The following is a 23,491-nucleotide window of genomic DNA, read 5'->3' as shown; positions in this document are numbered from 1 at the left end:
TTATAGTTAACCAATAATTAATTATGCACATTCACATTTAGTGTAACTTAGTTACAATATTGGACTAAAGCTACATCCACACTAACATGTTTATGCAAAAAAGTTATGAAAAGTATCTAGGTGTATCTAGGTGTAAACTGGCATTTCAGCATCATTTCGGAAAAGATGTTTGTCCAAAACGCGTCTGTAAACGAGTTTGAGATTAGTGTTTACCTACACTGGGCATGCGGGTACTTGGTCTATTGTTCTCACCCACACATCTAAAATAATTACAAAAGGAACAGTTAGAATACGGAACAATGTTTTGATTGGTTCAATACATTTGATCAATACACGTCTTGCCTTTCCTTCCAAAAAAAATAAAAAATGTTGTGGTTTGGATATAGCATGCCGCCTTTATTTTATGGAACAGAATTATTCCAGTTTGCGTTTAATCTGATTTGTGGTCACGTCCCAGCCTTTTGCATTGGTAAAGGAGGTGAAAAAAACATGAAGTTTCTCTACACATGCTTTCTCTCTCTCTCTCCCTCTCTGTCCACAGTAGAAATAGGCTGCCTCCCTCGGGATGACATGGAGGGACCCTATGCTGGTTCAGTGCATGCATTAATCATAGTTCATGGCACAGCCTCCATCATATTATGGACTGATATACTGATATGCTTCATTGTTTCTATAGAGATTGTCATGTCTTGGCATTGAGAATTGCCACATTTTTAGTACAAATAACTTTTAAGGTTCCCATTAATTAGCACTTAAGACAGCAAAGTTGTTGTTCTCACTATACTGAATCAGAAAAATGCTTATTGCCATCATATGTCAGACATACATGGAATTTGACTTTGTGGTTGGTGCATGACTGAAGACAGTACAGTAATGGGCAACAGACAACGTAGTGCAGCAATAAGATAAAAATATAATAAAATATATGCTATGGGTTAGTAAGTTAAGAAATAAAGATACAATTAAAAAAATAATAAAGTGCACCAGCTAAACAGAAAGCGACAAGTGAAAGTGACAAAGTGTACGTGCATGTAGAGAGTGAGTGATCACGTAATCCATTTCACTCAATGTAGAGTCAATCAACCGACCACTTGAATGCATCGTTTCCTGAGATGTTAGCACATGTATATTGAATAAATGCCATTGGTGAGTTTTCTTATTTGTCTCACAAATGGAGGACACTTGTCGTTTTTAGTGATTTTAAATGTGTTGAGAGACATCCCAGCTTGTTAGCTTGATGAATTCAATATGCTTCAGGACATCATGTTTTACATTCACTTTTCAGTTTTTTTCTCAGCTGTAGATTTTTGCGAGACAAAGACATTGAGGAGCTCAGAGACGCCGTAACTCGCTGCTCCTGCAGGGCCAGTCGATACTATTGACTGCAGTCTTTTTTGCCTCTAATTCGGGCCCTTGATGAATGTGGTCAGTAGACTCTGTGTGGGCATGTGTGTGTGGTTAATTCTGTAAAGGAGGCTCTCATTTCTCATCACCTAACAGTGACAAATAAAACTGTATAACACACACTGTCCTCCCATGTGCCCTCTGGGACCAAGTGAAAAATCTAATTCTCTCAATGCGTATGGTCGACAGAATAAAGGAGACATTCAGCTCAATTCTGGATGTATTTTAGCTTGTTGATGATTTTGGTGGATGTACCATAAATGATACACCAGTACAGTCATTGAAAATGAATGAGGGTCCTGGCTTGAAAAACTGGTCTTGCCACTCTTTTGGAACAGCTTTTAATGTCACACTCTTTTCTTACCTGTTTTATTGTGAGTCCATCTAATAACGTAAAATAATGGATGCCTATTAATGAGCTAGCGCTTCTTGCAACACGTGAGTTAGTCTTTCAAATATATTTTGAAGCTTTAGGATATCAGGTTTCATGTGTGTCAACTGCATGTACACTCGTCTACAAATCGCTAGTTCTATGTGTATGTGTCTCACTACTCTTTACTCAGAGTATGAAGGATATGTAACCTGATTCTGCCACAGAATATTCATCTATACAGTTCATAGCTCAGCCTCGGTAGTGATTTATTTACTTTCACTGTGTTCATCGAGGCAGATACTGTATAATGTGCTGTTGATTGGCCCCCATGTAACAGGATCTTCGATGGTTAAGTGAGCTGAACAAACTCTCTGCTATACATTTTGTAGTTCTCAACTAATTTCAGCAAACTCATCCAAGTAAAATATTATTGGGAAACGATTACAAATATTTTGATTTTTAGATAGAATTAGACTCAATTGTGGTTGGGGAAATTCTAATGAAAAGAGCTATACTTATGTTAGAAATGTTTTCACTCGATACCGGTATAGAATCATCAATATATATATATAGATATTTAATGTTGGCAAACAGGATACGATATTGTTGGAAAATAATGCTAAATGCAAAAACAGAGTCAGTGGGCCTCTGGGCAAAAACCGGGACGGCTTAGACCTTCTCCCGGCCCTTCACCGCGGGACCCAGGCGCTCGTTTCCGGCGTCGGAGACTGACAGCTAGACCCAGTTGGTCAGTCGGTTCAGTACTGGAGTTCCTGCAGGAACGTTTCGCCAGAGGTTTATCCCCGTCGACTATCAAGGTATATGTGGCGGCCCTGTCGGCAACCCATGCCCCACTAGATGGGCGTTCTCTGGGGAGACACCCACTGGTATCCCGCTTTCTTCGTGGCACCCTGAGGCCAGCAGCCAGCACTAGAGTTCCGTCATGGGACCTGGCCATCGTACTAGAGGGTCTCTCCGGTGCTCCCTTCGAGCCCATGGCAGAGGTCGCAGTGTTCTATGTGGCTCTTAAGACCCTCTTCCTGCTTGCTATTTCTTCCCTCAAAAGAGTTGGAGATATGCAAGCCCTCTCGGTGGCCCCATCGTGCTTGGAATTTGCAACCGGTATGGTGAAGGCGTTCTTACAACCTTCCCCCGGCTATATTCCTAAGGTCCCGTCCGCTACGGTCGGGCCTATTGTGCTGCAGGCATTCTGTCCTCCCCCGTTCCTGAGGCCGGACCAGGCGAAGCTCAACCTCCTCTGCCCAGTCAGAGCCCTAGACCTCTATGTCCGCAGGACCGCCCTGTGTAGGCTCTCCGAACAGTTGTTTGTGTGCTTCGGGCCTCCCAATACTGGGGTCTAGACCTTAACTCTACGCCTGGAGCACAGGTGCTCTCGTCTGAGTGTGCGTATTAACTTCACACCACGGTCACTTGCTCTTATGGTGGAGTGGGTATTGGCGTTCCCACAGCGTTTTTACGCAGCTCAAGTTCCCTGAGAGGGAACGTCTCCGGTTACGAATGTAACCGTAGTTCCCTGAAGGGAACGAGACGCTGCGTAAACTTTGCCATACTCCCGGCTTGCCCATGGCACTTGATTCGGCCTTTCGGGTCCCTTTATAGCATCCTGGTCCTGGCGTCGCCCGCCTATGACATACCAGCTCGCGTACCAGCTTGGTTAGATTTCACACGTGCTTCATGACGCGGTCACGCAGAGGCGTTCCCGCAGCGTCTCGTTCCCTTCAGGGAACTACGGTTACATTCGTAACCGGAGACGTTCTCACTGCAGAGACACCATATGAAATTCAAATCTACGTGGTGCTCAATCATACAATACTTTGATTAATTGAAGGCTCTCTCATTAAATTCATAACCCATTTATTTGTCCTTGGACAGTTTTGTTTATTTATCTTGTCTCTGTTGTTTCTTTCCCCATAAACTAGGTAGAGAATAACTTGTCACAGTCATAGTTTCAGTGACAGATATGGCAGCAGTATAATTATTCTCAGCGGAAGGAAGAGGGGGGGGGGGTTACTGAGTAGACATGGCCACTGCTTTGAGGAAGAGCAAAATACACGTGCAAAGATTTAGGAAAGCATGGTTCATTGTTCTATATAGTATAGAATAAAATAGTATAGAATAAAAAGTGATGATATACCTCGACATGTTTTAACAATAGCCTTTGATTGATTGCTGCTCTCATGCTGTAGCAGTGCAGAGTAAACATGACAAAGGAACTTATACAGCTACTGTAAAGGTTAGTGGAGGATCCAGCTTTTTGCTTTAGTTACAAATTGCACACGCAAACCCTTTAACATTAAACACTTTAAGTTGAGTAGGAAAAAATGGAGAAAGCACAAAGAGCCTTTGAGTTACACTGAACCTGCAATCATTGAAGACAGTGAGAGGGCGGCTTGTAGAGGCAGCCTCACTCCCCCTGAGGGAGAGAAGGTGCTAGTATTATAATGGGAGAAAATGGACTGTACACACTCTCTCTGTGCTTTATTGGAGCGCTTACGAGCACCTTTCTAATTCTATTGTGACCATAAGCCTGACCGCGGACTTGATTTCCGTGCTCAGGGGAGTAGCAGAAGCTAGCGGCACCGTACAGGCTGAGGACTTAAGTGTGCTGCATAAGCGTGTGTGATGGGAGAAGGATATCACATTATATGCTGAATGGTTTGGTGCCGCTTTGTGGAAGAGCCTGCTGGTGTGCGTTTGTAGGTTTGTGTGAGTTCCTGTGTTTGTTTCACCTTAGAGACAGCACAAGCCGGGAGGTAACAATGGTGATGTGCGGTGTCAGAGGTGGATTAGCCCTCAAGAAATTGTATGATGATCCTAGACAACGCTGCTTCTGTGTGTACGCATGTTTGTTTCAATGTTTGCAGGCGTGTGTGACGCTGACATCCGTGATGAATCAACTCATTTTGTCAAATTTGATTTTCAGCGATTTTCAGTAGATGACCCAGAGCAAAAGCATCCTAAAGTGTGTGTGTGTGTGTGTGAGCATGTGTGTGTCTGGGGCTGCTCTCCAATTAATCTCAATCAAAATCAGAAAGAGCAAATATTGATGTCCAAGCGATACAATAATTTCCCTATAAGCTGTAGTGACCCTTAACTAGGCATTGTATATACTAATGGCCCAGTATGAAATCAGTCGATCGCGTGGCATCGGTAAAAAATAATGTCACGCTCCGCATGCGCGGTCTACCACGAGAGATGACCGAAACTAATGCTAATGCTAATTAGCGATCCTTGCTTGCATTTAATTTAGTCCTGCATCTTATGTTCTCAGGGTCCTATGTTTCAAAGGTCCTATAATTGGAAGATTGTAGATGCTACGATACCAGATCCTGTGTTTAACTCGGACGTGTATGTCCGAGATGTTATTTACACGGTCGGCTTAGTAAAGTCCTTTATTTAGTTGGTGTGAGCAGTTTCATTGATCCTCCCTGGTTGTTTCCTCCGCTCTCCGGCCGTGCTTCTGAGCTTCTGGTTGAGTTCCTCTGTGTCAGGCTGCTCACTGTTTACATAGGGGAGACAATCAGTCCGGCTCTTCTTCAGCCGTGCCACTGAACCAATACCAAACTCTTTACCCTCTGCAGCTAAGCTAACCATACCCTGCCCCCACATTCCCCCACCGCTCGGCTTAGGCAAGGGAGCTGTCCGGCCGAACCGACTCCACCCTTCCTTCCTCATAAGGGTGGGAGAGGAAGTCCTCCACGTCCATCTGCGCCCCTGGTCTATGCACCAAAGTTAAAAGGCTGGAGTGCCCACTGGCACTGCTCCATTCGCTGGGCTGGATCTGAGGCACTTTTTTGGGTCAGGTCAGTTCCGTAAAGCCCGGAATGAACCTTCTGTAGTATCCGCCAGCCGAAAAACTGCCTCACCTCTTTTTTGGGCTTGGGTGGTGGGCAGGTGCACCCTCAGGTGGACAAGACTGCAGCCTGCCCAAGTGGTACCCCAGATACCTTACCTTCCTCCGCCAACTGCACACTTCCCCAGGTTGGCAGTGAGCCTGGCCAGCCTGGCCAGCCTCAGGCACCTCCAACACCGACAGTTGAGAGCAGCAGGCCCTCCAGGAGCTGCTACACCACTATCTTCTTCTCTCCATCCACACTCCCTGGCTGCAGCCACCTGTTTGCCGCATCTTTCAGCCTCCGGGAGAATGCGAACGGGCAGTCACCCGGCTCCCACCTCGCCTGTCAGAAGGCTCTCCTGTGGTCTTCGGGGGACAGCCTTAGCCGGTCGATCCACCAAAAACCAGTTGTCTTGGCTCACCCTGAACCAAAAGACGCGTAGCCAAACCAGTAGGTTCAAAAACCAGTAGGCACGTAACACCGGTTTGGTCTTGTGTAGCTTGAGCTGCTCTGCATGTACTTGACTTGTGAGTTGCCTCCTGGTCTGAAAAGTTGTTGCGTTTCACTTTCTGCCGTGCTGTGAACAACGTTAGGTGCAGATGACGCTTTGTTGCTCAATAGAAGAAATTGTGTCAGAGGATGTTAAAATAGTTCTCAAAACTCCAATGGCTTGCTGCGAAGCGGTCTCATCTCTGTCCATGCTGATCGAGACCTGAACATGACCCGCCTCGAGTCTCAGCCAATCACAGGGTAGGTTGACAGCCAATCACAGCGCGAGAAATGTTCTGCCTTCCGTTTCCACTATACTTTCGCTCATACACACATATATTCTCCTTATACACACATACATTCTTCTCTTTACACATACATACATTTGTTTGTGAGAGTGAGAATGTATGTATGTGAAAGGAGAATATATAAATGTATGTGAAAGCAGAATGTATGTATATAAGAGTGAGAATATATGTATGTAAAAGGAGAATATATGTATATAAGATTGAGAATATAGGTATGTGAGAGTACCAGAATGAATAATGTCTTGAACGGCCCCTCATAGGTTCCTCTGCTGGTCTGTGGTAGCGGTACAAGCCGATCTCAGTTGGGTATTTAGCGACATGAACCCGCCTCCTCCTCCTCATGCAAAGTCCATATAATGTTAAATGAGTATATTCATGACCATGGGTTTGCCGTACATGTTTTTTTCTAACTTTATCAAGAAACTGGCACAACACAGCGACCTGCAAGCAGCGCAGCGTCTTAAATAAAGTGATGTATGTCTTTGTTTTCATTTCTAAAGCCTCGCATTAAGAGATTCTGTATTTGTTCGATATTTTGATCATAACCGACCGCTGCCAGTATTTACCCATCATTTTAACCGCGATGCGCCCCTCCCCCCCGCCCCATTAAGTAAACTTATATGGGCTGTACGTCCTCCGACCCATGTCATTTAGCCGTCACTGGAAAATCGATTATCATTTATTTGTATATATTGTGACGGGGTGAAGAAACACACGACGCGAGGGTGACAGTGAGTGCCCCGAAGGGTGGATTTTATTAGGTGGCACTAGAAGAGAAATGCCCCCCCCCCGTGAGGGGTTTTCCGGTGCTCGGTGCTCGTTTCTCCCTCCCTCGTTCTTCCTCTCCACTGCTCTGTGGGGGGGGGGGAATTACAGAAGTCGCGTTACACGAGTCTTGGGAGACATCTCTCTCCCCCCCAGTGTATGACTCTGAGGCTTATTAAGACAGCGTCTGATGGCGCACAGGTGTGGCCGCTCAGCCCGTGATGAGTAGGTGCAGGTGTGCCTGCTCAGTTTCCAGGGCGACGCTGACAAGGGCTCAGGACATTGTGTCTCAATATTATATATATATATATATAGTATGTGGGTCGATACATTTGTCCCTCTGTTGTTTTAGCATTGCCTCCCTGAATGTCGCCGTGTTTTCTTCATCCGAACGGCAGGTCATATGATGTGAAGGCGCCTTCCCATCATATTGTAACAGACTGACATGTTCTGTGAGCGAGGTTACGGCCCCTCATAAGAACATCTTAGCAGGTTTGTCAAAAATATACTTACCTCTCTTTTCCTACCAGTTCCATAAACCAAAGTGATGCCAATCACTTGTGTGTGATGGGCTATGGGTGAGAATAGGTTGTTGAAACACAGGGGAGTGACTCCTCAAAAAGAGTAAAATAATTTGAGCTGGGAGTTTTGTGTCAGCCCAATGTGTGGAATAACGCGTAAAACTAGGAATTGGAGTTTCCCCTGTAAGAAGCAGTGTTTGGGCCATTGTCTCATCGGTTCACCACTCGCTCTCACACCTTCACGCGTTATTTTCAGATGTGTTAATTGGGAAAAGAGCTTGTGCATGACTGGGTAAACTGTGAAAGCAGGGATATTCTCACACGAAGAGAGGAGTAATTTCAACCTGATTGCAGACAGCACAATCTTATTAAATTACTGATTAAAGAGATTTAATTAATAAACAAAACCAGTTTGCATTTCATTTAAACAATAAAGTCACTCCATTTCTTTGATAGATACACATGCTGATTAACAATGAGTCAACAGGTTGCGGCATGTTGCAGATGTGATTAATAAGGATTCCGTGTTGTTGTTTTTTTCCCACCGGAGCTGTCACATGTATGATCCATTTCTGAGGTGCAAAGACTTGTGTAAGATATTATAATGTGCCTTCTGTTGAATCTACCAATTGATGTTTAGAAATTTGACTGAACCGTTACTTCAACCTCACTGAACCTGAACCTACATGTGTTTTCTCAAGCCCAACCCAATATTTGCTTACTTGAAAGCTGAGTAGTTCTTCTTTTTCTAAATGTGACTGTGTTTGCTATTAGCTGGCATTTTTAAGTAGAAGGAAAATAAGTGTTTAACATCGACACCCAATGAAAGATGAAAGAAAAGCTCCCTTCTCTGTGACTCCAGTGCCTCACATGAATTACCCTTAGTTTAGGTGAGCCCACCACAGTTTAAAATTAACTATATTTCCGGTTCTGCTTGGGGGAATCAAGTTGGTGTGTTAGGGTCACGGTCTACATTTCCAAGTAGTGGTGCACCGCCATCACATTTAGTTTAGCCTAGAAAAGTGAAACTGTCTATGGGCTCTGACAGCTAGCGACGCATCCCCCCTCACCCAGAGCTGTGGATGGTGCTCGTTGACCCATGGTTGGGCCTCTAAGAAATGTCAGCACTGCAGACCCCTTTTTTGTCGACTTGTTTGCTGTCATCACATCCAATTTAATTGTACAACATTCAGGGTGGCAATTTCTGTATTTGTCATATCCTAGTATGTATTGCATAAAAATTATATTTTAGTGGCTTCTTTTGACCAATAGAGACGCTACAGAGCAAGGATTTTGCAAGGGAGCTCATTTTTTTGTTTGTTTCTTGTGCACACGTATGTACAGAGCACGACCACATAATACTACAACTACTGTATACTGCAACTATGAAGTCCCTATGCATCCCAAAAATACTTTCAAAATACTTTCCCATAGATAACCAATAAAAGAAGAGACATCACTTCCTGTATTTATAATGTTGATTCTCAGGGAACAATCTATATGAATATATTTGTATTCATTTTCTTTCCAGGACAATGTGGACCTGGGAGAGCTGATGTTCTCATTGTGCTATCTCCCCACGGCTGGCCGGCTGACCATCACCTTGATCAAGGCCAGGAATCTCAAAGCAATGGACATTACTGGTGCTTCAGGTAAGTGCTGACTGACAGACACGTTTCCGTTGAGATGTGGCCGTCAGTGATCTCCCCATGTGTTTCCTCTCTCCAGATCCGTATGTGAAAGTGTCCTTGATGTGTGAAGGCCGAAGGCTAAAGAAGAGGAAGACGTCAACCAAGCGCAACACTCTAAACCCGGTGTACAATGAAGCCATTGTGTTCGATGTTCCCCCTGAGAACATCGACCAGATTAGTCTGCTCATAGCGGTCATGGACTATGATCGGTTAGTGAGTCCACTATGTACAGTTGGTAAACTATGATGGGAAACAGATAAAGTACAAAAAATGAAATATAAATGTAGCCCTTTATTGCACTTCATTGCCTTTTTGTGTGGATGGTTGGACTTTGTGTAGTTAGTGGATTTGTTGTTCTTTTGGTTGGTTGGGTCAGTTGAAGTCTTCTGAGGTTGAATGATCAGAAATGTGCTGCACCAGACAGAAATGTTTAATTTAATATAGTTCAATACAGTGTACAATACTGTATGTGTCAGCAGTCGGTGCTTTCAATAGACCCATATACAGGGATATTTAAATTAGTCATGGTACTCCACGAGGACAAACGAAAAAAGAATATGAGTTGAAGCCGACACATTTAGAGGATTTCTTTGGTCAGTTTTGTTCAAAACAGTTTGATAATTCAAATTGCAAAACAGATCAGTGGTGGGGATCTTGGAAATAAAATGGTCTCTAGCTGATTGCGAAGGGGCATACGTGTGGTTTCCTAACAAAGCGGGCAGTGTTTTTTCGGCATTGTATTGTTTTGGTTGGTTGGTTTTGTTTATTGGAAGAAATATCCTTGAGGGAATTTATCATGTTGTGTCAACATGGAGGCATTTTTCTTTTCAAAGGATGCGGTACCAAGTTATTAAATGAACTTCTGAACTTCAAAATAATCATCTTAAATGTTTTGCTCTGTAGGCCGAATTGTTGCAAAACCAATACATTTGACCTAGGGCGTAACCATGGTTTAGACATGGGGGGGGGGGTCCAAATGAATACCCTTCCCCATACGTTTTTTTAAAAGTGGGTATTGGGCTGGTGTGGTGTAACAGTTATCCAGTGTTTTCTCCTCTTCGGTTGGGCATTTCATAGACTGTTTGTACTTAGGAAGTTTCCTTTATTAACGTCCCTACGGACAATAACCAAGGAGTCCAGGTTGGTCCGCTCCACACGACGTATCTGGTCGGCGAGTGTCCGCTGTGTCTCCTGCACGTTGCCCGCAGGCGGCATGTAAACCCAGGATGAAAAAAGCGAACTCACGGGAGGAGTAAAAGGGTTTATAGTTAAAGATGAAAGATTCCACATCAGGAGAACAGTCTTGTTGGATCACTGTTCAACGTTACACCAGCTGATAATGGAGTAGAAGCAGATTCCTCCACCCTTTGTCTTGCCGGAAAGCTCTGTGTTGCGGCCCGCTCTGAGCAGCTGGAAGCCCGCCAGCTGGAGCGCGGAGTCCGGTATCGATCCACAGAGCCAGGTCTCCGTGAAGCACAAAACAGAGGATGTAGAAAATTCCCTGTCCCTCCTCACCAGCAGCTGAAGTTGGTCCTGTTTGTTGCACAGTGAGCGCACGTTGGAGAGAAAGATGCCCGGTAGCGGTGTGCGAGGACCGCGCTGCGGAGTCGCACCAAAGAGCCAAGAGGCCGATCCACTGACAGGGTTCATAAAAGGACAACTTATATTTAAAAGTAATGAATTGGAATCGATACAGAGAAGATTAGCATGGCCCCTTCGCAAGGATGACACGCAAATTCGTGAAGTGTTATTTTCAGGCCGATGGTGGCACATCGATGAGTGTGTTGTGCTGTGAGCCACAAGGTTGGTGGTTTGAATACCGGCCCCATATGCCATGTCGAAGTGTCCTTGAGCAGGACACCTAACCCCTAATTGCTCCCCAGGCCAAATGTAACGCATGGTTTATATTGGAATGTAAGTCGCTTTGGATAAAAGCGTCAGCTAAATGACATGTAATGTAATGTATTCTTACAAATTATAGCAGCAACCAGGGATGTTATGTTGTGCATTCATGCAGATATATACGAATTTCTGAGTTCCTCAGTTTCACTTAGACTTCTTCTGCCTTAAACTATGTGTGTCACCAACAGTACACTTACTTGTTCTTCATGTCCTGCAGGGTTGGACATAATGAAGTGATTGGGGTATGCAGGGTGGGCAACGAGGCAGAGACCCTAGGGCGAAACCACTGGAATGAGATGCTGTCGTACCCACGGAAACCCATTGCACACTGGCACCCACTCGTAGAGGTATGGGATGCTTGTGTATTGTTGACCATTACTGTATGTAAAAGATATACTATGGATCATTTCTTCCTTAGAAGCAGTGTTAATATTGGCCATAGGCTACATGCGAAAATGCTTGTTAGTTTTAGTCATATTTAGTCCTTCTCTGTTTTAGTTTAGTTTTCGTCGACGAAAACTCAAAACATTTTGGTCTTAGTCACATTTAATAGCCATATTAAACTCATTTTCTTCCCTTCTCCGGCCCATGGACCTCCTGTGTTGTGTCTACAACTGCATAATAGTCTAGCTTGCAGTACTTATGTTGTACTGTAGCTTAGATATCTACAGTACAACCTAGGAACCAGGAACAAATGGATGAGCGTTTATGTGAGCTAATATAAATGACATGTGAAAAATCATTACAGGAAAGGATTTCACTTTTAACTAGTAACAAAGCATTTATTTTCAAGGATATTTAACAAATTTAACAAAATTTGCTCCGCCGACTTCATGAGTACCGGGGACCTAAACGCAACCCTTTGTTGTCTTAGTCTGTTTACTCGCAAGGCTTTTGACATGGCCAACGGAAACTTCACGGTCCTTTATGGTTTCCACTATGAAATTGCTTGTCCCAACAAAAGAGACCCCCTTAACTGCCCAACAATCTGTGCAATACATTATTTTTTGTGCTGGATCCTGAAGCAGCCATTCTCAACTGGACCCTAACTTTTTATTGAACAGTCTTTTCTTTCTCTTTCTCTCCTCTTTATTTTTTGGGTTTCATGACCAGTTTTTTTCTCTTGTGTCTGTTCTCCGGGTTTTCGTCCACCTGATCTGTGCCACCACATCCTTCACTTGCACTGAGCAGCTCTATCAAAAGCCTCCGCCGAGAAGGTTTAACGCCGTCTTCTCAAGATGTGGCGTGTGAACTGGTTGAAGTGTGCGTGTCTCACGGTCAATGCGTGAGATTTCAGAATCCTGCAAGGATTATCTCTCATCCAGCCGAGGAAACGCTGGCTACCGTCACCAGAAAATGGAGCAGCCAGGTTCGCATGAACATCTCTGCTGGCTGCCCGTCTGCTGAACAGCCCCATGCTGTTAAACGAGTCTTCATCTCCACGCACATCGGTCTTTGGAGTTTGCTTTAGCCTGCTAACAGTTAGCTAAACAGCCAAGCTAAACCAAGGAAGTACATACTCACACTAGAGATAGATTTAGTCATTTTTTATTTTTTAAGATCCGTTTTCATCTTGTCTTAGTCATGGGAAAAAGGTTGTTAACGAGCATTTTTTGTCATAGTTTTCGTCAACAAAATTAACACTGCTTAGAAGGCAAATCCCATACTCCCCAGCCCCTTGTTATTAGCTGGGGGTTGCAATATCACTACCCAAGGCTGACGGAGACAAACAGCCAAAACACAGGAGAAAAATAAATCAAAGGTCATCTCCAGATAAGGATCACATGATCACTGCTGAAGAATAGAAAACAATTAGGTCACTTACAAGGGAAGAGCCTCAGACGTATGCAATGGGTTTGATTTGATACATGAAAAAAATCCCCAAGACTAAATTTAAGTAAGCCAAAACATTAAAGTATACAAAGATATGCAAGCTAAACATACTTGTCTAGGAATATTTAACAATACACAAAAGGTGACTACAGTAGAGTGACCTACTTTGTCTACAAAGCAGAAAAATACATCACAAGCATTGATGAAGAGACTTGCCATATTGTTTTTTTTGGTTTTTAAGGTCTATTGACTAAAAAGAATTGAACAATTATATAACAGAAATTCTGTAAACTTGCCTTATATTTCTTGCATTGCGTACTAAGCCACATACATATATATATATATATATATATATTATATATATATATATATATATGTGTGTGTAGAGGTGGCTGCATTCACTGCGCTGTTGCTATTTCTGAACTGTCTGCCCACACATTATATAAAAAAATAATAGATACTGGACTGATTCATGTAAATTAATGTCCAGTTGTCAAAGCAACATCCATTTCAGCACCCATATTCATCCATATTCAGATAAAACGCTTTAAATCGATTGCTCTCAAGATATATATCTTTCTGACTTTTCTCAGTCACCGTGACAACATTTCCATTTAAAATCGGGGTATTTTATTAGCACACAGCGGAGTGGCGGTAATCAGGAATCAGGAAACGTTTATTGCCATAATATGTTGTACATACATGGAAATTGTCTTGGCGGTAGGTGCATGACAGAAGATAGTACAATAATGACGACATAGTGCAAATAAGATAAAAATAAAATAAAAGTATAATAAAATATAAGCTATGGGTTAGTAAGTTAGAGGAGATGATAACTAGTAAGCCATGGACTGTGTATACGATATGAGAAGTGGACACGGTTGTTGTGACATCAGCTTCCCAAGCTTGGGTTTTTGGAATTATAAACTGTATTGACTATAGTCAAAACGCCAAGGAGTGGCATAGAGGCACCATTAGCATAAGCGAGCTGTCATTCATATCATTAGCCCCGCCCACTGACCCGCTAAATGGTCTATTAAACTCTAAATCAGGGGTGCCCTCAGCGATTTACCCCCTCCCCTCCGAGGACCATCTGGCTGACAGGCGGTCAAGTATCTCGCACATTCTTGGTCATTACCTTACTGGAGTCATCTGGGTTGCTTTGGAATGAAATTAAATGCACCCGTTAGTAAGCAAGTATCGCTAAATAGCATTAGCATTTTTTTCGGTCATCTCCTGTGCATGCGTGACGTCATTTGTTTTATTGATGCCACGCGATCGACTGGTCCCCTGCTTTAATTGGACCATCATTTACTAAAAGAATATTGTGTTGTATTGAAAAACTTAACTAGCGACCATAAACTCAAGTTTACAATGTTTAAAGAGGAGTAATCCTTTTCTTAATGACTTCAACACAATCAGCAAGAGGAGGTACTGCCTAACGGCATGTCTCAAAACATTTGCATAGCCTAGCACACACATATTCTCTATAAGGCATGTAAGACTGGCCCTGCTTTATTCACATGACTGTATCTTTCCATAACCAATTGTTGGTATCTGCCATATTAATGCTCCGCATAGAAAACCTTTCAAAATGACATACATAATTGGCTTTTCTGGGTAAAAAAAGCAAGAACTTATTTTTTAAAAGGGATAAGAACATGTTTCAAGAACAGGATGCTCTCTGGAGATACACTATTGTCACGCATGATTAAACTCAGGAGCGATGGAAAATACAAACTTGAATCCTCCCTTCTAAAAGAAATATTGGGCTACAGTTGGAGAATGAAAGTTGGTCTTATCTGAGCAGGTTTGTTATTCATGCCCTCATGTGCTTTGCATCAAGGGATCCGTTTCCTTTTCATGGAATCCAAAATATTTCAACAACACTAGGGAAATTGTTTCAGGGCAGTTCGAGTGTTCCACGTATTTACACTTCACTTTTGGGAATGCGTGTGTGAGTGAGGGCAAAGAGAGGAAGAAATCAATTTAATATGCTTCTCCATCATGTTGTTAAGTTAAAAACCTGGTACCAAGCTTCCTCCCGTGTCTCTGTGCACTTAGTACCAGAGGCGACTGGTGGATTGTTTATTTTGGTAGGCCCAGCCAATCAGTTTCAGTAAACCTCCCAGTATGATTCAATGCAAAGGTATAAAGCATGCATTATAAATTAGGCTGTCATCTTCCTCCTTCGCAGCCTCCCTGAAAGGTGCCATTCTCGGGCGAGGCTCACTAAGCGACTGTGGTTTGGCACACGTTTCTGTGCTTTGAGAGCGGTGACCTCCTCGGGCTTGACACTTCCTCAGCAGAAAGGTCTCCGCTTCCTGAGGGTTCGTAGTTTCCTGATATTCCAGACCTGGGCCGCCCCTTGAGCCTCCCTGCTTGCTTGACGAGTGGCTTTTATCAGCTCTGTTCACATACTGAACTGAGATTCATTGGGAAGATTGTCCTTAGGTTCCACTGTTGCCAGGCCGCAGAATGTGATGCCCTTTAGTCCAGTTGAGATCACTGCTGTAGCATGCTCAGGCTTCTGTCATAGCTGGCTCAAGCTATGCCAAACATCAGGAGCAGAAGAAAGTATATAAGATGAAAAGAATACATGTTTATTAAATTATAATCCTAACAGAAAGAACTTCAATGATAAACTGAAATCACATATCCAAAAGCCATAAGAATCCTATGAGGTGGGTAGTCAGTAAGTCAGTGTTGTAAGTGTGGATGTGTGACAAATGGTGTTGTGCGTGTATGCATGAAGAGAATAATTCAACACAACTGAAAACGCATGGAGAATACTGCCGGAGCAAAGGCCGGGGCTGCCTCCTCTCGAGTCCCCCCTCTCCAACGGGAAGGAGCATGGCATTAATAGACCTCAGGAGAGACACCGGGCCCAGGTGCTCTCCATTAGCCATCAGGACAATGCCCCACCCAGGCTCACCTGTAGGGAGACAGTTAGGTAGGCACCATCCACACACACTCATTATGTGTGTGGGGCATCACACTTCTTTAGCCAGTGCTCTGTGCTCTGCTTTGGGAACGGAGGCCCATGACTCCAAAGACCGGCCGCTGGCAATCACAGGGGCAGGACTCAAAAAAGACGGTATCATTCAGAAAAAGCAACGATATCTAAATCGACAGGCAAAACTCCAGGCTGGTGCATGGTTCTGCGTCTGCATCTCAACGAGTTGTGTCAATGGACTCAATTTAATTCATGGTCCTAAAAGACATGCGCGTGTTGCAAAGCCATTTACCGGCAGAACACTGTGTGGAGCAACGTTTTTTGTCGAAGACGACCTAGAGAATGACGTCATTTTTAAAATATATTTATGTTTTATGCTTTTCAACGCTTTTGTTTTGCAGACATATTTGTCCCGTATTTTCCTCCACAACTTTGTACACCGACTGACATTTGCGGTAATCTCCCTCCATGAATTGGAGACCTTCTGCGCGTCCTTATAGTCTGCCAATGATGGGTTGTATAAGTGGTCATATTTACGGATTTCTTCCGACAAAAGCTCTTAAATCTGATTCATTCTTTCGTAAAAAATCTTCTCCAGAAAGGATGTAGTTAGCAGACCAATCACAGCCTCGTGGGCTGTGTGAGGATTGCATAGCTTTGGATGCTAGTCTAGAAAAATTAGCATGCAAAAGGGGTGAAAAAGCATGCAATTGCGTGTGCGTGTCCTTGGGTTTCTCTGAAAACGCAGAAGCATGAACTAGGCTTTACAGTTACATGAATTCTGCCCTCTATATATATATATAAATATATAAATTCAAAATATATATTAAATAGAGGGCAGAATTCGGTGAAAGAAATTCTCCCTGCTACAATCATCTGCAAACCGCTTCGTGAATTTGCCCCTCGGCCTGTAGCAACGAGGCGCCGCATTAGGGTGCAGAAGTATGTGAAGTATTCGCTGTCCCACTGCGTCTCCGGAGGAGTGGCAGTGTTGCTGCGAGGTCATTGACCCTGACATCGTCAACGAAAGTGACGCTCAAAGAGCTCTCACGCTGTCTCTAGGGGCCACTTGTTCAGCACTATAACACACACACATACACGAGTGAATTCTGTTAGAAACTCTCCAGTAGCCACAGCTTTTCTGAGGTCATTAGCACCGGACTATTATCGGCATTATCTATTCACTGACTTCGTCAGAGTCCTTTTGAGCCAGTTCCGATGCTATTGACATTAAAGCAAAGAAAACAGGGAATGGCGAAAGCTCATCTTGGCTCCACTTTATCACGAGAATGAGCGGTCGACTAAGAGGAGAGGCACACTGTGTTGCTATGCAACTTAAAAAGACATTAATTTTTCTTTTTTTCTCAGTTGCATTGAGGTTATTAAATTATGGCTGGTTCACAGCCAATCAGATTTCTTTAATTGGTTGTGTACCTCTCATTTGTATTTTGCCATTTGTTATTCATGGAAATTGCCACTCATTGACGGTCCAAATATCCCTTTGACCCACCTTGTGTCCCCACATGATGATGAATTTTGGATACCTATTTTGATCTTTCGTCAATTGCCGTTGTATGGGAAAATGAGACTTTAACTTGCACACAAACACATTTGTCCATTGAATTTGGAGAACACATACAGTTTTTCTTGACACATGAATAATTAAGGCGTTAGATTTCCAATCTAAAGACATTTCTCGAGGAGCCTCAGTGTTTGTGCTACTCAAAAGAAAACAACTTTGGAATCCAAAGCTTATAATGCTGCTAACCATTGGCTGCTCTTCCAAGAGCATTTTCATTGCTGTTAAAATAAAGCTTTGGTAATGGCATATTTGATGGCCAGAAAGGGAATGTGTAAATATGATTTGATTTGGGTTATGGTATTTGTTTGTCTCCTGTTTGCATCTAATCTGATCTTTTGTTCTCTCTGTTGTGGTCCAGTGGGTCGGACAGGGAGCGACGGGGACTGCAAGCCAAGGAGGATCCACCAATTCCCTGAAGACACCACCATCGCCATGAACGCACACACACACACAGACATACACACAACCTCAGGGTGGTAAAACGATGAAGATGATGGACCTGCAGATGACTGAAATATTAATAAAATATAGTGTTACTAACAAGTAACTACAGTAGAAGTATCAGCTAAAAGCCATTATTCAAGCTGGTGTGTTATTAGATTGACAAGTTTTGGTGTGCTAAAACCGCTGCAAATCCCCTCATCTTTCTTTCCTCTTCACAACCAAAACCAATTTTCTAATTACTAACTACATTCCAACCGATCTACTAGAATGCTTTTAATTATACGTTTTTAAGATGTTGCTGATGGCATTAACAGGTCGAGCTTTTGAAACAAATCACTGTTTTGTGGACCAAAAATCATTTATTTCCAGCTAGTGGTTGTGCTTTGTATGAGTAATTAACTTTAACACATTAATAAATGAGTTAGACAGGTGAGATTTAGAAAGGACAGACAAGGCATTCCTGTTCAGCTCACTTTTAACATTTGTTTCATGCAGACACAATACAAAGAGATTTCTTTTAGTCAAACTATTTTTGGCAACTTTCTCACAGAACACTATCTCGAAAGATGTAAAGTGATTAGGGTTTGCTACAAGAATGTTTAAAGGGTTGCACGACAGAACATAAAAGGGGAGTTTTATTAACTGCATGTTAAAATTGACATACTTAACAGGGTGTGGTCAAAATGAGAGAAAACAGGTGTTGGTGGTGTCTGCAAAATGGGCTTCTGCCTAAAGATCATCTACTAATGTTTCCCACTGACACATTCACATGCACAAAATATTCTAGTGTTTAACCTGAGATCATGGACAATATTCCTATTAAGCTGTTTACATGGCTAACGGAAATTAGTATTCCTTTTACATTTAGCCGTACCTACCCTGAAACGTAAGCAATGGCAGGTTTGCATGACATTTTCCTGCTATTTTTTTAATTCTATTTTTTCACCTTCTTAAAGAGGTCAGTGTTTCAAAATCTGCACACATCCACGTTTTTTAAATGCCCCAGCTTAGCAAAGTGATGGTAAAGATAGACAAATCCAAGAATAAACAAAACAAAGTTTGATACTCCCTGTTGGATGCAGATAAAAACATGGTCTAACTTTCAACTAAAATGGCGACGCTTTGTCAGTGAGTGCATTTTAGCATTTCTGGAGGTCATTTGATAACGTGCACCCTTATTTGTCCCCCGCTAAACACGTGAAACGGTTTCAGTTATGGCCAAACACGCTCTTTTCTTAAACTTGTAAATCCCTCAAAAATAAATTGCCTATCTTGAAAAGAGACTATGCATGTATTGGAATATTTGGATGGGGGCTTAGGCATCATAACAAATAAATAATAATGACTTTGAATCTTTCCTATATCTTTGCCTCGTCGTGTCATGTACTTGTAACGGAACTTGATGCTATTCGGTTAGACCACACCCTGCAGTTGTTTTAATAAAGCCAGTGTTTGTTGTTTTGAAATTCAGACTAATGCCAGTATTGTTTAGGTCTTTGTATTGGACACTGTAGCAAATAACAATGATCATTTTGTCTGTATTTGTAGGGTGCAGTGCATGCATCATTTTTCGTGAGTCCTTTTTTGAAATCTCTTCTGCGTAAACATAAGATGTAATCGGAACTTAAGAGACTGTGTAAATTGTCCATTTGGATGTTAATAAATATTTCTTTCTCTGTATAAATGCATATATACAATATATATACCAATGAAATGGTTGATTTATAGTGAGTGTGAGGGGATGTCACAGAGAGAGTTCAAAAGAGAGATTGAATGAGACAGAGGTTTTAACACGCACATAAAACCCTCAGGACTTTCCCCCCTCAACCTCACACCTGTGCTGTGAGCTCTCCCAACCCACTGCTGTGATTGAAAGTCATTTGAAGAGCTTCTGACAACAAACACACACACACCTTCAATGTGGACAGAGGTAGAGGTAGCACACAATGGGGGGTTGAAATGCCAAAAGGCAAAACGCCCACATGTATGATGTTGCTTGTGTAAAGACTCACTGTAGTGATTTGGGTTCATTGACACATTCTCCTTGTAAATGGGGAATATTTAGCAAGCGGCTGTCTGCTAAACCACCTGAAAATACATGGTTCTATGGAAGTCCGACTATCACCCTGTTTTCACCTCAACTTTGGCCTCCACTGACTTCACTGGGAAAATATCTGACTAACTGCCAAATGCTCGAAATTGACTTGCTGCTGTTTGTAGATGCGCAAGTAGCATACCTCAGGTCACATCAATATTTTTGGATGCACAGATAACTATCAGTATCCATTGTTAACAGAAAAAGGGATATGTATAATTTCCGCCCAACATGTGATTTCCGAGGAACACTTGTCTTTAATATGTACTCGCAACTCCCTCCGGCACTCCCAGATTCATGAGTCTTTGTAGGTTGTATCATATCCAGTCGCACAGGTCCAAGTTTATAAGCATTTGAGGCGCAATCTCGCATCCGCAATTATAACATCATCAAAGATTCTCTATCTATTTTTCAGGGTGGAGATGGCTTTGAGTGCCTCTCCCTTGCGCCAAGCAGACTGATGCGGCTCCCTATTTTGGCTTCTCCAACTAACAGCCCTAGATCAAATCATCACCGCCACCCGCCTACACTTTCAAAACATCAGAATTCACAACCTGTGATTGCCAACTTCTAGTTGCTGTATTTGCTGGCAAGTTAGCTGTTGAGAGAAAAAAAAGACTTGTATGGTTTTCATCGCAAATTATATGCAACGTGGGATCAACACTTCCTAGCTATGACCTACCGGTGGAACATAAACATAGCTCCCATTCACATGATGGTATTGATAAAAGTATTATTCTCATGATTACAGGGTTATCAGTGGTGAACAGCGGCAAACTCTACTTCTAACAGCAACCAGAAAAAAAGGATACTGGGCTGGGCTTAATGTAGTGAATTACTGATGGGGGGGAACCAGTGAGCAGGAGGTGAGGGAAAATTGGGAGCACGGTGAATCTGAGTTGGATGAGACAACATGCAGAAAAGTGTCTTCTGGAGCCAGAAATCATATAATAATACAGCAGATGCACATGTGAGCCTAACAGCGGGACAATAAAGCAGCGGCGGCATGCAACGTGGAGTCCTGAGTGTTGTTCAGGGTAATATTCAGTTTGAAACCCTGCGTGTTACAAATACAGTGGGACAACACATTTTCAAAACCTATAAAGCTGAGAAATGTAGCTTAAGCGCAAGTTCAGTCAGGAAGACAACCAGTCTGACTCTGTTCGCCTCCTTTGTAATTACTCTATCAGCTGATTGGGGGGGTGCACATTTTAGAAACCAATCAGATTCTACACACGGTTTCCTTAAGCCAATCACGTTGCTGTCAATCTTTAGCTCACCGGTGGTTCCGGCACCGCAGTCAAATCTGGCGGTGGAGAGCCGCTGTTCTGCTGGGACGCTGTAGCCTGAGTGCATCGCTGGTCCGCAGCAGGTTCGGTCTCAGCAACGGTCTGGAGGTGGCGTCTGTTCCGACGGGTCACATTCCCATTGTCCATCTCCACAATGTAGGACCGTGGCTCTTTAGACTTACTGATGACTCTAGCAGGTGTTGTCCATCCCTTCTCCCCATCGAGCTTCACCCTCACCGCTTGACCAGGGCGAAGGTCAGGGAGCGCGCGTGCCAAATGCCTGCGGTCGTAGTAGAACCTGTATGAATCTTTTGCTGCTGCGTCCTTCATATGGACCTGATCCGGGTTGAATGGACACGGCAGCAACGTCTTTTCCAGGACTGGAACCGTAGTACGGATCTGTCTACCAGTCATGAGCCGTGCTGGACTCTAACCTGTTGCTGCTAGTGGTGTAGCGCGATAAGCCATAAGGGCTAAGCAGGGGTCCGGCTGTCTGAGGATGTATTTGGCAGTCCGAACAGCCCTTTCTGCAGCTCCGTTTGACTGGGGGTAATGTGAGTGAAACCATACTTCTGTCGGAAATCTCGGAACTCTGCTGATGTGAACTGCGTCCCGTTGTCACTGACCGGTTCTAGGGAGATGCCCCACCTCACAAAAATGTGCTTGAGTTTGTCAATCACCTGCTTGCTGGTAATGGTGGTGAGGGAAGCAATTTCAATGTCTCTAGAGAAGTAATCGACAGCGACGAGAAAGGTCTTACCCTCTAATTCAAACAGGTCAACAGCAATCCTTTGCCATGGGCCACTGGGCAGGAGAGTGGTTACCAGTGGTTCACGTCTTTGTGTAGGTTTGTGCTCTCTGCAAAAGTCACATAATTTCACTTTGTTAGTGATTTGTGCTCCGATGCTTGGCAACCAAACTGTCAACTTGGCTCGCTCCCGACACTTGGTTTCGATGCGACTCTGAAACGGGAGAATCTTTGCCGCCATGTAAGCCACTCCGCCGGCTGCAAGAAGTCGAACGGCTCCGGAGGTCCAAACTTTGCCATCTTGCTCCTAATGTCGACGTGAAGTCCTTAATTCTGACACCATGTCATGCTATGAGGCAAGACGCGAGTCGTGTTCCACGTTGGAAGAGGGTTTTTATTCAAAGAGCCCAGAGCAACCTCAGCTATGAGTTCTACACAAACAACAACCCCTAGCATACATTCAACTACGGTAACTTCGCAGGGACAAAAGACAACCTCGCAACACGTTAGATCTCTCTGAGGGAGCGACAAGCACCCGCTACGCGGGTTAACCGGAAGAGTGCTACACCCCGGACGGGCTCTCCAGCTACTGCGGGACATCAAGGACGGGAATCTCCTTCATCTCCAACGCCGGGGAAACCTGCAGCATTCCGTCCAGCAAGCACCATAGCAGCCTCTCAAAAGGCTAACACTCTGTAAGGCAAGTCGACGCTCCACACGTTAAACTGCTAGCGTAACGACACGCTCAGCTGAAGCTCTGCGGTGCAAAGCTATACCCCGATTAGCATTATCCGGCCGTCCTCTATGTGATGCTAGCGCAGCGTCTGGTTAAAGTAAAGCAGTGTTTAAAGTACCGCTCCACGGTGGAGCACGTAGCTCTGGCGTTGTTTGCGCGGTGTAATGTAATGTATACCCTGGGAGGGAGCATGAGCTAGACTCTTACAGAACTGGGTAGCGATCTCGATAATCGTTCTGCCACCAGTACCGTAAAGCTTTCAAAGTCCTCAGGCCCGGTCCACCGAATTGACTACAAGGAAGGGATCTTCTACAAGACCATAGCAGAATAACTGCTTCACCTGGACAATGACTTTCTATTCTATAAGCTATGATGTAGATAATGTATAGCATAAATAAATACACTACAGGACCACTAGCAATAGAATAAAAAATGAAAATAAAATAAAAAGTATCATAATGGTATGTCTGTATGCAGGTACATGGGTTTCGAGGCTTT

At 43.5% G+C, this 23,491-nt stretch overlaps 1 protein-coding gene and 1 pseudogene across 1 annotated transcript in view; both read left to right on the top strand.

Annotated features, from left to right (window-relative positions):
• The window catches only part of syt9b (synaptotagmin IXb), a 38,176-nt gene extending 18,370 nt beyond the window's left edge, over positions 1–19,806 (top strand). The window contains exons 5-8 of the mRNA XM_037452171.2: positions 9,249–9,369; positions 9,446–9,617; positions 11,528–11,657; positions 18,040–19,806. Of these exons, the coding sequence (XP_037308068.1) occupies positions 9,249–9,369; positions 9,446–9,617; positions 11,528–11,657; positions 18,040–18,117 (501 nt within the window). The 3' untranslated portion in view covers positions 18,118–19,806. The remainder of the gene's footprint in view (positions 1–9,248; positions 9,370–9,445; positions 9,618–11,527; positions 11,658–18,039) is intronic.
• Positions 11,070–11,162, top strand: LOC119196754 (U6 spliceosomal RNA; annotated as a pseudogene).
• Positions 19,807–23,491: the final 3,685 nt, after the last annotated feature.

Source organism: Pungitius pungitius, chromosome 6, assembly GCF_949316345.1.
Source record: "Pungitius pungitius chromosome 6, fPunPun2.1, whole genome shotgun sequence".
In the NCBI taxonomy this organism is placed as follows: Eukaryota; Metazoa; Chordata; class Actinopteri; order Perciformes; family Gasterosteidae; genus Pungitius; species Pungitius pungitius.
This window is presented reverse-complemented; position numbering and strand designations above follow the sequence as displayed.